We start from the raw sequence: 19,899 nt of genomic DNA, 5'->3' as shown, positions 1-19,899 counted from the left end.
CCCATATGTTATATATTATATGATTATATGTTTATATATACTCATATGTTTTACGTTATGTGAGTATACATTTATATGTACTCATACGTTATACGAGTATATGTTTGTTTTTAGAATGAAACATTTTATTTTCTTCGTCATATAAGCAATTGTTGTTACATTGAAAGTAAACATGTTGCATGAAATTTTCACAAAATTTATAAAAATCTGTTGTCAATTATGAACATTTTTATGTAACGTGCCAACCATTTAATTTTTGTAAAAACAGTTTCCTTCTGTCACTAACCATTTCGAGAACTTTAGGGTGCTTAAAAAAATACGAGCATATTATTTTTCGATGTTCTTAAAATAATTTTGTAAATGTCTATGATAAATGACGATATTAACACAAAATTACTAATAAATTCTGCCCAGTTAAAAACGATAGCTATTCATATTTTGTTTGAAAATGGCCAAATATTCGTTAGAGAACGATAATTAAATACTGGTAAGCAAGTTTTTGCAGAAAAGTCGTTACACGCTAAATTGATTCTTTCTGCAGTTGACGTTAGGGATTTTGTTGAAATTGAATTGTGCTGTAGTCCATGTTAAATTAGGGCGAGATCAAGTCATCATTTTGTAATTAACAAAGAGAGGTTCATTGAAATATAATGAGAACGCCACGATCCGCTAACAGTGGCTGTTGTACGAGTGAGTGGATTTCCTGAAACGGATTTCAGAAAACGAGCCGCGTCACGGCTTTTACAAGCTCATTACGATGTCAATTATAAAACGTCGCCTCTGCTGATAATAACCTTATTTTCTATAGTATTTTAACTTTCAAAAAGTACGTTGATATTATTATAAATTTTCACAAACAGGCGATGGTTCTTAATTTTCATGACGCAAACACGACATTTTAGGCAAAAAGAAAACATCGTTCAAAAAGTCAGTTCTTCGTGACGAAAACAATTTAAAAAAAAAAAAAAAAAAAAAAAAAAATATGGAACTTAGTACGATTAATAGTTTTGAGATAAAAATGATACATACAGACCATTGACGTTTACATTAACAAAAATTGCAAAATAATATATCCTGTTGAACAAATTTTAAACCAGCAAAATGATGACGTAAACTCAGTTTAATTTTACGTGTATTATATTATGTTCAGACTCCATGATCCATATGCGGGTCAGAGGGCTATGTTAACGAATATTCGCTGAGAGGCAAAACGGAGAAAAACAGTTACCACGTTAATTTAAAAAAAATCCCTGGCACAGATTGCAGAAAGCGATCGATATGCTGTAAAACCGTATAATGTAGAAATTCCGTTGTTTCACTCACGTCGTCCAGCGGTTGCAACCCACTATCGGATAATCCTCGCGGAAGCATTTGGTGTCTAGAGCGTTAAAATAGAAATATCCTACGGTGTTACCGGCGCCGTCCTCCGATCTTCGAAGACAGTCGATGAACTTCTCGTCGCACGAGCAATGCAACCTGTTAAACAGATTCTCGATTCGTTTCCTACGTCAATCTCCTGTTGCTTTCCTCTGTCACGGTTAACTGCGGACGAACCGTTCTTGTTCTCCCACACATCTTTCACGGTTACAGAGTGATTCACCCATTGGACACGTTAAAAGTATCGATTTCTTTCATTGGTGTCATTGAAAGCATACAAGGTGCAATGTTTAAATGGAAACATCTAAATACCTTCGTTAATTATGGTTCTGTGAAAGAAAATCTATAGGAAAACGATCTACTGTTTGAAGGGGCACATGTAATGATAGGGAACATTCTATAAAAAGACAAGGTCATTGGCGTTCTCTTTTTCTTTCAATGGGATAGGGTATTTTCATTATTCATCATTGACCCAGTAAGTCAACATTGATTACCGATTACGAAGACTAAATTTTTGCTTACAAAGACTAAGGTTAGTTTACTAGGTCACATTACGATTTATGATTACTTTTCTGCACGTTGCCAAATAAAGATATAAAAATGAAATACCTTTTTTAAGAATTCAAGACCAAGGGGGAAAAACTCATGTCCAAAAATTAAAACTTGGTCAAAATCGTGATTGTAGTTCGCATAACTTCTAAGACCATTAACAGTGGTTTAAAAATTCGGCAACAATATGGATTTGAAGTTCAATTTAAGCGGTTTAAGAATCAAGTGAAAAAAAAATTTGCTTGGTCACCTTTTATTAAAACACAAACAAAAACGAATTTCTATCTAAAGTGGACATAATTAGATTTTCTCCCTTACAGCCATTTTTTCCCACCCTTTCTGTCAAAATGGTTGATTATATCGATTTTTCCATTGCATAAATCGATTCCTGGCCTTTTTTTCCCGCTGGATGACATGCATATTTCAATTTCGGTAAAAATTGGACATAATTAGTTTTTTCCCCTTACAGCCATTTTTTCCGTCCCTTTTCTGTCAAAACGGTTGATTATATCGATTTTTCGATTGCATAAATCGATTCCTGGCCGTTTTTTTCCGCTGGATGGTATGTATATTTCAATTTCGGTAAAAATTGGACAATTGGATAATGAGTTTTTCACCCTTGGTCTTCAATTGTTTCTAGTTATTTGCATTAAAAAGCAAAGGTGTCAAACACACTTTCTGGTTGAAATAGGTAGACATAAAACCGCGGTAGAAATATTGTTTGCGATTTAGCTTTTAGACCAAGAAACGCCTTTACGTTTCTAACGCCGTTTAATCGATTGACTTATCGATTGACAGCTGGCGCATTATGTCAACCATAGATTCTCGGGCCTTTTTCGTCACGCGACCACGCCACGCGCGTGACAGCCATTCTGGCTTTAGTAAGTCAACGTGACAGACGTCTCAAAGTGTTTCGATAAGTTCTCTGAAACTCCTACCATAGTCAGCTCATCTAGATTTAATGTATAGCTCAGTGTTCTTGGAGTGCGTGAGTGATGTAGTTTCCTCAACTCTCGTCCGCTCGGAAAACACGACATCTCAACGGAGTTTTCCGTGCTAACGACTCAACAGGCGGACCGAATTCGTACAACTAACGGCGTCATACAAACTCAACTTTGTAAGATCTGTAAACAAGTGTAGACAGCTCATATAGTATTGTCTCACTGATCAACAGGTATCGTCGTAAACATCGTATGTCTAGCTGGCGAGGTTAAACTTTACTTTAACGGACTTGTTATATAATAGTATAATAGGTATAATACTGAGTATTCCATCGAGATACAGCATAATCCTGAAAACGACATAATATTTCAGTATTATACGTCAGAATATTGAAAGATACCTAAATCTTTTAAGCTTTTTTTACATAATCCTGTAGATTTCGGCGAGGTTCAGAAGTCAAGAGCAGTTATAGGTGAATCTTTTTACTGTATTTGACAGACAATTTAAAAGTTGAATTCGTACTCTAGGGCGCACCCTCTCCCCGAGAAAATAGGCCCAAAGCAACTCTGATAATTCGAAGTATGGCAGTTTTAAAAAATAGGTATAACGATATAAAAATAGTACATAATGTAGTCCGCCAGCAACGAGAATCTGTTTTACTGACAGAATATGGCTACAAGACAATGTGGCGTCGAAAGTGCCAGTCAAATGCAGTAAAATGGCCACTTTTAACTGCTCGTAACTTCCGAACCAGTGGATTCAGAAGTCATCGCCTTAAAACTAGCATTTTCCGATTTTTCTCGACAAAATCTACAGGATTATGTAAAAAAAAAAAACTTAAAAATGTTAGGTCTATCAAAGTAAAATACAGCCTGTATAATATAATAGGTATTATACCCTACATTATAGTCCCTAAACCCTTTATTTTAAAACGCGCCGGATTGGGACACGATAAATACAATCCTCGGGTAAATTCAAAGAGATTCGCGCCTGACGTCTTTTTTTTTATGCGAACAACTATAAAAGGAAAAACACGAACCCCCGACGGGATTGATCCACCGCGTTCGAATCGGATGGGCAACATTCGCTGATCTTGACTTAGCCGGCGTTCGATATTCGTCGCGCGTGATTCATGCGAGACAGCAACCGGACCGACACGCCTACAACTCGCGCGCACGTTACGCCTAATCGCCGGGCAATTTCTCACCGAACGCTGGACATTCGGTCGGGTAAAACACAAAAATTCCGCGTGGGCGTCACGCGAACTCGGCATTATCGCGATCGTTAACGCTCGCGTGGAACGGCCGCAAAGTGTCCTAGTAATTCCTGGTACCAGGGGGTAGATTCTCTCTCTCTCTCTCTCTCTCTCTCTCTCTCTCTCTCTCTCTCTCTCTCTCTCTCTCGCTCTCTCTCTCTCTCTCTCTCATGCTTTCTCGCTCTCTTGCTCTCTCTCGCTCGCTCTCTCTCTTTGTGTTTGTATTTCTACCACGGACGAATTGTTTTCGCTTTACATTTCTCCAGTTTTGAGCATTTTTTAGGGGAAGGAAAAAAGCGTATGCAAGGCTTTAAAGCGTTGTAAATTTTTCATCACGGGTTATCAAAAGTATAGTTCTCAGAAACTCTTTCAATTCTTGAAATATGTCACTTGTAATATCAGTCATTTCTATACGAGGTGTAGAAATTAATTCTGTGCCTTTATTAACGACCTTTATACGAAATCATTTATAACAATAGTTTAGACAGATATACAGGATGTTCCGTTTAATTCGGAATGGTTAAATATCTCATAAAGGGATGAAGTTATGAGAAAAATATTTCTACAAAAGTTATTTGGGTCAAATGGACTAATTGTATGGTGTAAATGATTTCATTGTGAGTAAAGTAGTGGGAAAGATTCGAGAACAAATTAACTGTTTTAAATGGAACCTTTTGATTCATAATATAATAGTATTTGTTTAGGCAAATTCACCGACCTATAATAAACAGCCATTTATTGTAATACGAAACCCATAATTGGTGTTTGAAATCAGTAAATTAAATTAAACGCGATCCGTCGGTTGGTCGAACAAGGATAGTTTCGTTCCTCGCATGAATTATTGACTGATGCACGGATAGAGGACTCGGCGTTGGCATATTACTACTGCTACAATTACACGTTTCCATTGAAACGTTCATAACGTTAATAGCGTTGATTTTCATGTTAAATAAAATATACAGAGTGTCTCAGCCAATTTCGACATCTTGATAACTTCGGTATTGTGGCATGGAGCTAAAAATGTTTCAGAAAAAACTTAAATGGTATCGAGTGAGGCATATTCTGGTGTTATTAGTTTTTCCGTAGGTAGACGCGTCAAGTATACATATATACTTCAACAGTCTCCTTAAATGCACAAGTTTCTTTACGATAAATGGACAGTAAGATAATCCGGGATCGGATATCTCGATGAGACAATGCTAATGCAACGATCAAACTTTTTTTATTATTACCGTTTTTGTTATAAAACTGTTACCATCGTATTCCCGACATTTTTCTGATTAAAATGAGACCAAACACGACGTAATTCGCAACACATTTACTACATATTGTCTCACCGAAATAATCCCGGTGTTGGTCGCCATTTTCGCACGTCGCTCCGTCCTCTTCTTTATTCGCTGTCCTTCTCTACACTCGAAGTTTGTTGGAAAAATACATTAAAGGTTAATGAATTCGTCTTGAAAAGTACTATCGCATGGTATAAAAAAAAATATATATATATATATATATATATAGTTCCATTTGAAAGACGAAACTTGACCATCATATCACGTTAAATAACAAAGTTAATAAAAATTCCTTCGCGCTGAAACATGAGCCCCATTTTACCATGCAATTTCCATATTTGAAGTTTTGCATTCGGCCGATAGTTTTGGAGTCAGAGCTCTGTATCGCTTAGGCTGGGACACCCTGTATATGAAGGTCAACTTTGTTTGTTTAATAGAATGAGATACTTTTTGTATGCATCAAGCGATGCAGCTAGACATTCTTTCTAAAAAAGCACTGACTTACGTATGTCGAAAAGCTATTCGTTTAGGAGATATTTGAATTTAAATAATTGTAAAATTCAGGTATGGTTCGATATAACAACCATTTGGATCACAGCATTTTTTAAATCGAGGAAGTAAAGACTGGTCTACTTTATTTAATGTATCGGCTGATATTTTGCCGTAACATTTATATTTTTGGACAAATCTTTTCATAAAAATTTGTACATTATTCTAAAAGAGTATTAAAGGCGTGTGTAAAATTTCAACTTAAAATCTTGCATACTTTTAAAAAAAAAATGATAAAAAAAGCATACTTATAGCGCGATAGAAGGAATTCCCCATTTAATATAATTATTGGTGAAAAACAAAATTTCGAAAATCATGTACGCCTTATTTTAACCTGTAGTTTACGCATATAAATTTTCATCAATGAGAAACAACATTTAACGAGATAAATTAAAAAGAAAAAAAAAATTGTTTTAATATGAGTGAACTCAGCCTTCAAAAACGCATAATTTAAAAGAAAAATTGTTATCCTAGGCCCTCTAGTTTACAAGTTATTTAAAAAATCATGTATGTCCACCCCCACTTTAGAGGCTGTTTTCACCCTTTCAATATGGACTATTGCCATAAAAAAAAAAAAAAATACGTGTCAAATATACTTTTAAGAACTACCTCCCATGTAAATTCGATCGAAATCGGGGTATGGCTATTTAATATGCTCCCTTGTAAGTAACAAAGATGAGAAATGCACGCGTTGAGACGGAGTAAGATGATGCAAAGCGAGTGGTGTTAACGTGTAGTAAGGGGATTACGAGAGCATGAATGGCGGGCATCGAGTGGAGACAACTGAGAATTCCCTCTTGCTTCTTTGCTGTACCGCTAATATTCTTTCCAGCTCGCTATAGTATGCGGCGTCATGGATTACTCAGTCACCGCGCATAGAACGCGGCGAACGTTCAGCGGCTTGAACACGTCAGACTTCAAAACCAAGCCGGCTTCTTTGCCAGGAAAACCGCCCCATCGACTAAGAAAAAAGCATCGCTCAGAGGAATAGGAACTAATTTAAAAGCAGCTACCGCCTCGAGACGCGACCATGCCGAAAGAAACTTCTCTCGCGAAAGACACAGTCGCCGGCGGCTTCGCGTTCCAAGGGAAAACACTCCCGACTATAATCCTCTCCAAGAGTTTTGGTCGATCACGGCTATTGTGATGTAAAACCACTATCCTACACCCGTTGCGTTCTTTGAAACAGAGACGGGTAAAATTCCTATTTAAATGAAAATGCTGAATAACGAATAGGAGATAAATAAGCCGTTCATTATGAAACTGGTACAAGTTCATCTTTTTGGTAAATGAAGTCTCTGCGAGCTTTCAATGATATACGTCGCGTCGACTTAATTTCGTTTGATAAACAGAATAAGAAAAATTCTGTTGATTCACGAACACGAGCGATTCCGTATTTCCATGCTAATAAATCTATGTTCATAGATCCGCAGTATCAAGAAAATTTAAAGGCGTGATGGAATTATCGTTATACATGCAACGTTATATCCAGACCGTTTCTAAAGATGTCGAGCACGCTAACTGGTGGCGCCATTAATTTACGTGCTCGACGTCTGCCGAAAAGATCGTTTTGCTCAGTCCTGGTTCAGCGTTTTTGTCTTTATCACAAATGAAGACAGAAATCTATCTGGATAGCTTAAAGGAGGCACTCTTTCTTTTTTAGATTAAAAAATAGTTTTGTTTCATTAATTTTCATTCTAACAGTTTATATCGCGGACTGTTTCGTTAGGCTAAGCGAACACGAAACTTCAAGTGCGTTTTTGTCGAAATGCTGATTATCATGTACGGTTAACACAATACCTCGAAAACCGCACTTCCGATAGAGTTTAAATTTAGCATGTACAGGATGTCCACGTTAAAGTGTCACAAACGCATAACTCAATGAATATCGATGATACGAAAAAATGATTCAGATCTAAATTGCAGGATACAATGGGCTCTGTGTTGTGGTGAAAAGAAAATCTTTTTTATGTTATTAATTTAAGAGATGTCATGGTGAAGTTCCGTTTTTTTGAACGGAACTGTATATTTTTTTTTTTTCGTTTTGATCATACGGTAGTGCTTTTCAAGACAAATTCATTAAACTCTTATGCATTCATCCGATTTTTATTAGTTTACAAGATATAACGTTCGAAATCTGATTTTCAGTAGAAAAGTCTCGGTTTGAGTGACCACGTATAAGACCGCTTTTGCGACTGGTCACTCAAACCGAGACTTTTCCACTGAAAACCAGTAATTTTCGAAGCGTTATATCTTGTAAACTAATAAAAATCGGGTGAAAACATTACAGCTTAATGAATTCGTCTTGAAAAACACTACTGCATGATCCCTCCCAAAAATATAGTTCCATTTAAAAAATGAAACTTTACCATGATATCTCCTAAATTAATAACACAAACAAATTTCGTTACGCCACAATAGAAAGCCCATTCTATCCTGGAATTTACACGTGAACAATTCTTTCGTATCATCAATAGTTATTGAAATATACGTTTGTAACACTTTTTCGTGGACACCCTGTGGGTGGACACGCTGTATACAGGGTGGCTCAAATAATAGTGACAAGCTATAACTTCGCTATCAGTGTCTTTAGCGTCTCCGTTATCAGAGTCTTTGTTTTCCATAGATTGAATTCTTTCATCATTCTACATAAAAAAATACTAAGATAAAGTGGTAAAAAAAATAATTAGCTCACAAGATATTTTAGTTCGTAATGAAGAGTACGCTCAAACTGGGGTGGAGATCAAAGAGGACGATCTTAGCTAGCGGGAATTGTCTCTAACCATACAAAATTCTCTAAAAGAGTTATAAAGGAAAAACCTGGGTGAAAAAAAAAAGATATTTTGAAAGAGACCTGGTGTAGAATGTGGGATTAGTCAGACCGTGGTTGCTCTGTCCGGCCTCGATCACGTCGGAGCACATATCGTGCTCCCTGCAGCACGCGTCGGTTTCCATAAATTTCCCGAGGTCGTCCGGACTCGTCGCCACGTTACCGCTTCCGCACCATTTCGTCCCTGCCGGAAGGAAGTTGCAAGAGAACGGGAAACCTCGTTACGTACGACCCCATCACACCGATCACCCCGTCTCGATCTTTTACGCTCTCAAATTTTGAATACGACCAAACCAATGAACTTTTGGTCCGTTACTTGTCCAAAACAATCGCAAACCGTATTTCACGAAGAACGAATGAAAGTTCATCTTGATAATTGCTCGATGTTGTACGCTAGTGTTTCTCAAAGCAAGCGACTCCAAAAGTGTCGATGCAGTGTTGAAGTAGCACAAAGAAGTATTATATTTAGTAGGTTTAAACTCTTGCTTTCAGTAGTGAGGTAAAAATACTGGAATCTCAAAATTTTTCATGATTTTACTCAAATAATTAAATATGAAGTCTATGCACAGTGTTGAAGCAGCAAAGAAAATATTATATTCAGTAGCTTTAAACTCTTGCTTTCAGTAGTGAGGTAAAAGTACTGGAATCTCAAAATTTTCCTTGATTTTACTAAAATAATTAAACATGAAGTCTATGCACAGCGTTGAAGCAGCGAAAAGAAGTATTATATTTAGTAGCTTTAAACTCTTGCTTTCAGTAGTGAGGTAAAAGTACTGGAATCTCAAAATTTTCCATGATTTTACTCAAATAATGATGTATGAACTAGCTAATAATTAAATATGAAAGAGCTTTTCAAAAGCTACAAAATGATGTATAACACTTGCATATAAAGCAATTATAATAACTTCAAAAAATTGCACAAACTGGAAGAACGTAAAAAATGTACGAACTTTTGGTTCACCCTATGTATATTGCAATAGAGATCAGGTTAAGGACTTAGAAAGTTGATACAGTACAGTCCTCCGTATCCGAACCCCCATTATCCTAATATCCAAATATTTTGTTATCCGAATTGCGTACACAATTTTTTTAAATAAATAAAATACAAACACAACCTTTCAACGTGTGCAACAGTAAGCGAAAGTAATGATGAGTATGTGCCATCTAACGCCGAAGCATTCGTGGCATTTGAAAAATGTCCTTGGTGGTTCGAAGCACAAAGAGAATGGAACTGTGCACGATTACATATCTTAACAAAGTTATGTGATTTATTAACGAAAAAAATACGAGATCCTTAAATATTGAAACAAATGATCAACTTTGTCAGTTTCTATACGAATTGAAATTTAATACAGAAAAGTGATTGTTCTATTATCTGAAAATCAATTTATCCACTTTTGTCTCCCAATTAATACGAACATAAAGACTGTACTGTACTATGTACCAAAATAACGAATAAATAAGAATACAAAGGGACGTAATTAATTCCTACGCGTACTATAAACATCGATTAAAAATCCCGATTCGCTTCCATTCGTCGCCTATTGCTATAAAATTTCACCCGTCCCTGGTCGAGCCATCTTACCTGGGAATATGAGATTCATTCTTTGTTCCAGTGTCACCGGTATGTCGTTGCCGTCGTCTGTGTTCTGGTTTCTATAGTAAATCACCCATGCGTGAACCGAGACGTCGAGAGAGAGCCATAACGCTAGGATCGCCGACGGTCCCAAGACGAGCATCGTTCCGCGTGAAGAAGGCACACAAAAGAAGACGAAGAGGAGGCCTAAGACCGTGGCGGAGTGCCTCTGCTCGGGAAAAACGTTTCCTTCCGGCGACACGTTCAGAGGGAACGAGAACGCACGGCCGACTGGTTCCCGGGATTTATATGAAAAGGCACTTCCTTCCCACCGTTTCGACCCAGTTTCGTCTCATCTAATCGCGAGAATCACGCGTGGCGTACGAAATGGGTGGCCGCTGCGTGTCGCCCCCAGGTAATCGCTCCCTGCGAAACTCGTTAAACGCGGAAAGAGCACGTACGCAGACGTCGGGACTACCGAATCAGTTGATGTGTGACTAAGATCGTCGACGGAATACGAAGCGTAAACTGTGACGCGCATAAATTTCATGATTGGTAGCTTGTAATTTATGCGAGCTGTTAAGTGGCAGACAGCGGGTGTGCTTTCGGCAAATTAATAGCTGTGTTTCGTTTCATAGCTATTAACTACGTACGAGTGCCTCTAGAACGCCGTCGATATTTTACAGATTGTTTATTTATGTGTTTATTTGCCAAATATATAGATCACATCACTAATAAAACGGATTAAAGTGGCGCTTGTAATCGTATTTAACAAATATTGCTTGAGATATTGACAAGAATTTTTTTTTTCAGGTTGAATTTAAAATGTGTTTCTCGAGTATTTGTTCTACTAATTTATAGGTTTGTAGGAGCGATACAAATGAGGGGTGTGCTGCAATAAGGAGGCAGCTAGATTTTTTTATGGTTTTGAGGTTAGAACATAATCACGAGTTTAAAAAATTCCTTTCATTTTTGTGGTGCAATAAGGAGACAACTCCGGTCACTAGAAAAATCGATGATGTCGATTTGACGGAGACAGAGCAGGAAGAAGAACGAATTTTGCACTAATTTTACAATTTTTTGTATTCTGTATTTTTTGTCTTTTTATATTGCTAAATGTTTTAAGAATAAAATAAACACGTGTTTGAGAGAGAATTTTGTTCTTCTCATTCGAAAAATCCTTTAAATTTCAAGTGCTTTTTAGAACGGGACGTAATAGAAAGGCAGCTCCAAACTGCAGATGAAATCAGGACCGACATAATTTCATAATTAGGTACCTATGCTATGATATGAAAAAGAAAAAGAACGAAAATTCCAAAAATCTGAATTTTAAAACGTTTTATTTTTAATTTCCTAAAAATTCGAACAAAAATGGAGCTGCCTTCTTATTGATGCACATACCTCAAATTTTATCCGAAACACTTTTGATTATATATCGCGATTTAAATAGAATGACAGACTATGAAATATTGGGTGATTTCTTAGGTTGAACCAATGGACATTTACACAAATGTTTATCAAAGCATTGCGATAGTCGTTTCAGACATTTTACCAGTGCATTCAAAAATGGTTCTACAGTATTGTCTCGAAATAAGCAACTCGCCGGTCCCGACCGAGTTGCTTATTTCGAGACAATACTGTATTTCCTTTACCATAGTGACTCATACTATTGCGAATAAATTTCTTGCCGCTTGAATTATATCTTTCTCCGATTGCTTAATTTCGTGTAACAATTTTGCTTTTAATTTTGATTTTATTTTCGGACCGTGTTCTATTTACCTTGTGTATCGTAATGATCGCTACCACGTACGTAGCTCGTTAGTTTAAATAACGGATTAGCAACGGCAAGCGGTTCGTATCGGGCTTCTGATAAATACACAGATCGCAGCAACACGTGTCTCTTCACGCGTCGTGTTCCGAGCAAGAAACACGGGTACGTTGAATTTATACGGGCCACCGATCACAAGTCTCCGTGCACGTACACCGTTTATGGTGTTTGACACGGTGGATCGTGATGTACTACCCTTTCTCGGTTTTCGATGTAACATGTGTTGATTATAAAGGATTGGCCAACCAGATATTACCACATCGATTAACGTCAATGTTAATCAAGCAGTAATGTACATTTTTAAAAGCTTGATAAAACAAAAATGAGAATATAGACCCATTTATTCTTTTTGTGGAGGAACTTTCAAAAAGATGGAGAGATTGAAAATAGTTGAATGCACATTGATTTAATGTGAACGCTAATCGTGTCGTGCGATCGATTTGCCGATTAGTGCCAATTAAATTAATTTTAATTCAGCTATTTTCAATCTTTCCATCTTTTTGAAAGTTTCTCCACAAAGAGGATAAATGCGGTTCTTGTATTTTTTCATATTTTTAAAAGTGTTCATCGTTCAAAAACAAAGTATCTGTTTAAAACAATTCTTTTCAAAAATGGTTGAAAATATTTCTGTTTAAACTGTCGCTAATAACCTAGACGTTAATCCAACCTTAAACAAATCATTGAAAAAGAAGGTAGCACAAAACTCTAAACAGATGTAAAATTGACAATCTTCAAAGTTCTTAAAAATCCTTTGAGATACATTTAAATATCACCAAAGACTACAGCGTATTCAAATTTCGTAAACATCCAAGATGTTGCGCCAAAAATTGTTCGATTTCGCAAGAAATGATCTTCAAGCATTACTTATAAACTGTTATTTTATTCTATTCGTTATCTGTTATTCGAATAAAATTTCAATACGAATTAATCACCAGACATACATTTCGAAACAAACAAACAGATTATTGTAATCTCAGGTCTAAGGTTAAACAGTTTAGACGGTTCGGGTGCTTTCAAGAGATATTATCGTCTTCGCACTGGTCCTGTAGTTCCGGACAAAGGAAGTGCCTGATGTTTCGGGGTCCAACCAACCCTTCCTGTCGACGACCACACTCCGCCAACCAGAGTCCCACAGCCGTGACGCGATTCGTCGAGACCCTTGGACCGATTCCCGGCACTCGAAAAACCGTCTCCAGACGGCCTTCCTTTACCTCGTTTTTCATTCTCTCGAGAAACTCTTCGAACGGATCTGGTGGCGGAGGCGTTGGCTCGCGCTGTGGCTCACGGACCGGCTCCAGGCACTCGCAAATGCCATGAAGAATGTCCTCGAGACCGATGGGCTCGTAGTCGTCGACTTCCTCGAACGACATAGTTTCTCTGTCGCCTTCCTCCCCGGTAAAGCCAAACGAGGAGTCATCTAGGCTGTAGACGTTGCGATCCAATTCGTCCGGATGAAAATCGGGAAAGTAATCCTGATCGACGGCTCGACGATCTTGATCTTCGGGTAGCTCTTCAGGCTTCTGTCCATCGGACGCAAGCGTAAGCTGTGCCGGAAATGTTATATGGGATAAGTTCCCGATTCACGCGATTAATTCGTTCTGGAGCTTCCATCGTATATGGAATTATAGATGACGAATGACGAATTGTTAAGGGTGTTCCAAAATTAACGCAACATTCGAATTTGTCGCCATTTTTGCAGAAAATTGATGGCAAGCCTGAAAAAAAGAACAATTTAACAGCTGAGAGTTTAGGGTTAGTAAAAATGGAGCGTTATACGATAGAATAACGATATTTAAAGAATAATGAATGTTTGACGGCCGCGGTTCGAAAATTTTATACAAAATATAGTAAAAATAGTCTTTTAACCTCGTCAACTGTGAAAAGATTAATTGAAAAATTCGGGGAGACTGGATCGGTTGGAGACGCTAAACACATCAGTCGTCCAAAAACAACCCGTTCAAATGTCAATCACGAAGCGGTGCGTGAGAGTGTTGGTGAAAACCCACGAACATCAATTCGGCGCGCGGCGTCTTGAACAAGAATTGTAAATTTCAATCTCCCTGAAGTTTTCAATTAATCTTTTCACAGTTGACGAGGTTAAAACACTATTTTTACCATATTTTTAACCGACTTCGAAAAGGAGGAGGTTACTCAATTCGACATGTATATCGATGTGTATATATATATATATATTTTTGGATGTATGTTGTATAAAATTTTCGAACTGCGAACTTTCATTATTTTTGAAATATTGTTCAATGATGAAAACACGTTGTTGTATCGTATAATGCTTCATTTGTACTAACCCTAAACTCTCAGCTGTCAAATTGTTCTTTTTCCAGAATTGCCAACAATTTACTTAAAAAATGGTGGCGAATTCAAATGTTTGCGTTAATTTTGTGACACCCTTTACATGACTTATCCCTTCAGGGTCGCCACGTGTCTTATGAATGTACAATCCTAGGCCCGGTGCGCACATCCGTGTTTTAAACGCGCCACAGCGGCGCCGCAATTGCGTTGCGTGGATTCAAAAATAAATGCCGCGCTGCACACGTACCTCCGGTAACGTGGCGGCAGCAAATACGTCCAAGTTACGTGCGTATAATTCCGCATAGTGCCGCAAATCCCTACGGGGCGCCGCAATGTACACACGCGCGTATTCCATCTCCTTATTTCTAATTTAAACAACGCTATTTGATCGAATTTGTCGAAATTCGCAGTTTAGATCAAAACCGAATTGCAATTTCATGGATTCGTATAATACATGTGCATTCTATGAGACATGACATTTTGTCGAATGACGATCGCAATCCATCCATTAAATTCTAATATTCATGAACGTGTCATCGTATCAGAAGCTCCAATTACTACACGCAACGCGGAAAGCCAGAAACAAAAGGCTCCAAAGTTTCCGCTGAAATTTCAAGTATATTTACAATAAAGGATCTGTTATCTGTTCCACATGCCATATTCCACTTCAAGTATATTTACAATAAAGGATCTGTTATCTGTTCCACATGCCAGGTGAAACTGATTATGACAGTGATTCGTGGAATGTAAATACGATTGTCGCTTCTTTTACCTACGTTATTTTACACGGCAGTGCAGTATCTTTTTTAATGATCAATTTTGTTCGTGTTTCGTTGTTTCTAATTTGATCAGTAATATTCGATAGAAGCCTGCGAATGTCGCAGATTAATTAAAATAAAAGAAACTACGATTTTACGGACTGTGCGTAATTTACAGTGCGAGAGAAAATGATAATCCGACATTGGACACACCCGAACGTGTACTTTACATATTCATGTCCCATTTTATGTAAACACATTGAAAGTCGCTTTTGCTGGTAATGATTTACGAAGCTTATGGAAATAAATGTAAACAGAAGCTAAATAGAATCGGTAGGACAGCATATGTATTCACAATAAATGAATAATTTAGTAATATTATGTCAGCTTCAACTGGACGTTTTTGTATTGATTTATAGTGTCTTTAAATTATGTTTTGTTGTAAATCCCAACATTATTCGACAATTTGTAATTTTAACTCTCTTAAAAAAGTAGCATCGGAACGAAAGTTCACCGGACGATATACAGGGTGTCCCAGCATCGGTGGGTACAACCGACAAGAAGGTGATTCAGTATGAATGAGGAAATCGAAAATAAGAAATAAAATTTTTTCATTCGAGGTTTCGTCCTCGAGAAAATCGGTTTTGAATATTCAGCGAGTACACGTACACGAAACTATGGTTTAGATGGATGGATCTCGATACAAGTCATATGTCACTTATAAGTGGTATGGATATCATTAGTATCAAGATGATGTGCTGCATTACTCATTTCTGCCTACGGATTTAGAGTGAATTTAAAGTCTGCATCGAGCAGGGCTTCTTAAACTTTCTTCAATCGCGACCCCATTTATGATTGTAATTTTTTCCGCAGTCTAAAAATTATAAAATCAATGTAAAAATGTTGTGACGATTTATTGATTAGGTAACAATATACACACATACGAAAAAATGTAGTTTTAGAATTTTTTTTAAAAACATACAAAAATATGAAATTAAAAATTGCACAAGATGTTGTAAAATTGTATTTATTATAGTTACAAAAATTATATACCCTAGTTTCCATAAAAACTGGATGTTTTACAATAACATAAATAAAAGAGAATATTGGAGAGAATATTAAATATTTTACATTAAAATCTCGCGACCCCAAAATTGCACTAATCGATCCATAGTTTAAGAAACCCTGCTTTAGAGGATATCACGTTATTTCGAATGACGATCCCAATCTTGCCAGCACATGCTAAAATTCTCCCCACAGGCTTCCATTCTAGAGTCCACGGTAAACTCTCTCGGTCGACTCTCGCGGTCGAAAAGCAATCCGATAGATCGATACCGACGAAACATCGAACGAACGACGAGCAAGCAAAAAAAAGAACCTCGAACTCGTTCCCCGGGCGAAAATTGAAAATACCCGCGGCGGTTTATCCGAGTTTCTCGGGCCTAGAAAATTAGATATTCGATCCACGCGTTATATATCGTTAGTCGCTGCCCGGCATAATTAAGCAGTGAAACTTTCATCACCGAGCTGCATTTTTCATTCGAAGCGTTGCTAGAATGTTGGCGTTACCCAACCCCTGTCGTCCACTTACGGTTATTTACGAACCTCGCTTTTCTGCTCGTGTTCGCGATGATCCATCGGGTGAATCGTGACCCCCTCCAAGGGAAGTGTCTGCTCCTGATGCACTTCATCAATTTCCGACAATCTCCCGTCGACGCCGTAATCCTTCAGAACCTGGAGGTACTCCGAAGATCGGCTTTCGCTCGGAGCCAGTCCGCAAACATCCAGTTGGGTATCCTCCTCCTGACCCGAGTTCGATTGAAAATGACACGTTTACCGGGGGCCCGTCAGGTGACATACACGAAAAGCAGCTCGGAAATGGCGTCAACCCTTATGTCGATACACGAAAGTGAAGCGGAATCGCTTGAGATATGAAAAAGTAAATTACAAACGCGGACGGTCGAGTATTATTATTCAGATGTTTTGAAAAAATGTAAAGTTGGAACAATTATACAGGAACTGCACAGGTTTTGTAGAATCAAAACCGGTAAGATTAGAATCAAAATTAGAAAAAGGAATTCGTTACTCTTCGTCCTCGAAACAGAAGAAATTCTATTTGAAATTCTTTTCCGAATGAAGAATAGCACGGAAGATAATTGCGAGTATTCTTTAACTCTTTTTGGCACACGATTGATGAAAGAAAAGTAAAGTTCAAACTGCACGGAAGGAAAGTGTCAACAACTTGCTAACGCCTTTGACTTGTATACATTTCTGAATCCACTTATTATACTTTTAGCATTAGTTTGTAGTAATGCTGTATGAATGAAAAACTAAATAAAATAGTAAAGGCAAGCAAAAGATGGGATAGTTTTCAACCCAGTTAACTTCAAAGAGTTAAACTGCGATACTCTGTATTAGTTTATTTACCTCAATATTATTTCTGTCTATTTTTTTATATTTCTCATACGGCCATAACTTAGTGAAAAATAATCAAATTTGCCAAACGAAACGTTTAAATAATATACATTTAACATGTTAAGCGTCAATGTTCATCGTCGGTGACTAACATATACAGGGTGTCCCAAAAATGTTGGAGGTGCTTGAAAGGAGTGGTAATTTAAAATAAGTTTTTCCTTAGCGAAAATGTTATCCGAGGTTTCGTTAAGGAGATATTAACAGAAAACCTCGACCAATCACAGCGCGGCTGTCTAGCACGTAGTCTATACTACTGCGTCTGTCCAGCGCGGAGCCTATGCTACTGCGTCTGTCTACCGCGTGGCCTATTCTACTGCGGGCGCTCCACCGGGAATTCTAGCGCTCTGATTGATCGAAGTTTTTTGTTAATATCTCCATAACGAAGCCTCGGACAACATTTTCGCAAGGAAAAAGTTGTTTCAAATCACTCCCCGAACCACGTCTTTCAAGGAACTCCAAGAAATTTAAATAAATTATAATAAAATAATCGACCAATATGAACGTATATCAGAATAAAATATATCGATGCTCCATTTATACGAGTTAATAGAATTAATCACCCAAATTTAACATTTTTTATTTTTGGGACACCTTGTACATTGTAAAAAATTACATTCTTATGTTAATTATTTCAAAGCTCGAAAATAAAAAAAAATGTATCTAAATATCATCCTTTAACAACTGAAAAAGAATGATTTTACGATGTTGTTGGGAAAACAAATTTCACTCGAACCACTTTTCCATGCATTCTAATACAGCGAATATCCTTACATCATGGCGCGAACGAAAAAGAAAACAAAGCAGGTATTGAACGCGTTGAAACTTGAATTGGAAACAGCGAGATTTTCGAAAGAAAGTTGAAATGGGTTACCCAGATATTCAGGTATTGACATAGGGGTTAATTACCAGGCATCGATAAATCGTGCTCGCCATCGAGTCGAACGATTCGATCGATTTGGGAAGAGTTGACTCAACGATCGTCCCAATTGAAACGCGCTACGCAATCGTAACGGGGTTCTGTAAATTTACGCCGCACGCGGTTCAGTCGTTACCGGGCTGATTTCGGACGATGGAAACGGCGCGTTCGACAGCGCATCGAGTAATTATTTTCCGGGAAAGCCGTTTCGATTGCGCGCGATTCCATTTGCATCAGTCCGTTATTAACGAAATTATGTTTGGTTATCGTCGAGAGGCGAAGGGAGGTGTAGAACACTCGAATTTGCTCGGTATATTTTTCGTTTCGTTAATCGCGGCCGAGCCCGAATGATCCAAAAAATGACTCGCTTCCACGAATAAGCTGTCGATGGAGTCTATTCTACGCACCGTGTGGCCCGCGATATAGCGGGAGCCAAAAGTGAGAATTAGTCCCATAAACGCATAGTTTATTCCACTATCCTTGACTCTTTGAGTGAATTAAAAAAAATTCATACAAACAAAATTTTAAACAACTTTCTTATCAAGTTAAAGTGATTCTTTTTACCCAAAGAACTCGTTCTTTTTTTCAAATTTGCAGTAATTTCACGTTTCACCATTTTTGCGGGTTTTTCTCAGTTCACATAGAAGAAAAATGTATGAAAATGAAAATTTCTTTTAGTTTTTTTTGTGCCAAACCAAAATTACGACCTGCATCTTTCCCGCCGATAGGAGGTTCTAATTGTGAGGTGTTCTACAAATGTGCGTCACAGTCGACTCAACTTGAATATTTCTTGTTGGAAAAATTTCTACAAACAACTCAAATATGTACGAAAATAGGATAAAAAGTTCGATAGAATTAATTATTTTTTTCCATCCTACAAAAATTCACGAAAAACCGCTTTTTTAGACCTCCTAATTCAGGATACCCCCTTAAGAATAAAGTCTCTTTGTACTGAGAAGCCATGTTTTTGAGAGACTCGAACTCGAACGTTTCGAGGCACTGCTGTTACAATCTTCTAATGTCAACAGCGTGTTCGTGTACTCGCGGTTTGTGTAGTGTTATCGCAATAACTTCGTTTATATCGGTACATAGTTCGAATTGATAGCAGGTAAAATAACAAGTTCGATAGAGTACCGTTTCCTACTCGTTGTATCATAACAAATATTGAGATTTGCGTACGCACCGTACGTGGGCTTATACGCTGTTGTTACTTACCGGAGCAAACAATGATATACTTTTTTAACACAG

At 37.5% G+C, this 19,899-nt stretch overlaps 2 protein-coding genes across 3 annotated transcripts in view; both read right to left on the bottom strand.

Annotated features, from left to right (window-relative positions):
• Positions 1-10,659, bottom strand: part of LOC128885470 (phospholipase A2-like) — an 11,753-nt gene extending 1,094 nt beyond the window's left edge. The window contains exons 1-3 of the mRNA XM_054139536.1: positions 10,374-10,659; positions 8,813-8,972; positions 1,324-1,476 (exon numbers count right to left, since the gene is read on the bottom strand). Coding sequence (XP_053995511.1) covers positions 1,324-1,476; positions 8,813-8,972; positions 10,374-10,527 — 467 coding nt within the window. The 5' untranslated portion in view covers positions 10,528-10,659. The remainder of the gene's footprint in view (positions 1-1,323; positions 1,477-8,812; positions 8,973-10,373) is intronic.
• The window catches only part of LOC128885436 (transmembrane protein 132E), a 186,168-nt gene that overhangs the window by 76,860 nt on the left and 89,409 nt on the right, over positions 1-19,899 (bottom strand). The gene's annotated exons all lie outside the window — the stretch shown is intronic.

The sequence above is a fragment of the Hylaeus anthracinus genome, unplaced genomic scaffold, assembly GCF_026225885.1.
Source record: "Hylaeus anthracinus isolate JK02 unplaced genomic scaffold, UHH_iyHylAnth1.0_haploid 11981, whole genome shotgun sequence".
Classification (NCBI taxonomy): domain Eukaryota; kingdom Metazoa; phylum Arthropoda; class Insecta; order Hymenoptera; family Colletidae; genus Hylaeus; species Hylaeus anthracinus.
The sequence above is the reverse complement of the archived record's forward strand: the minus strand, read 5'-3'. Positions and strand labels throughout refer to the sequence as shown.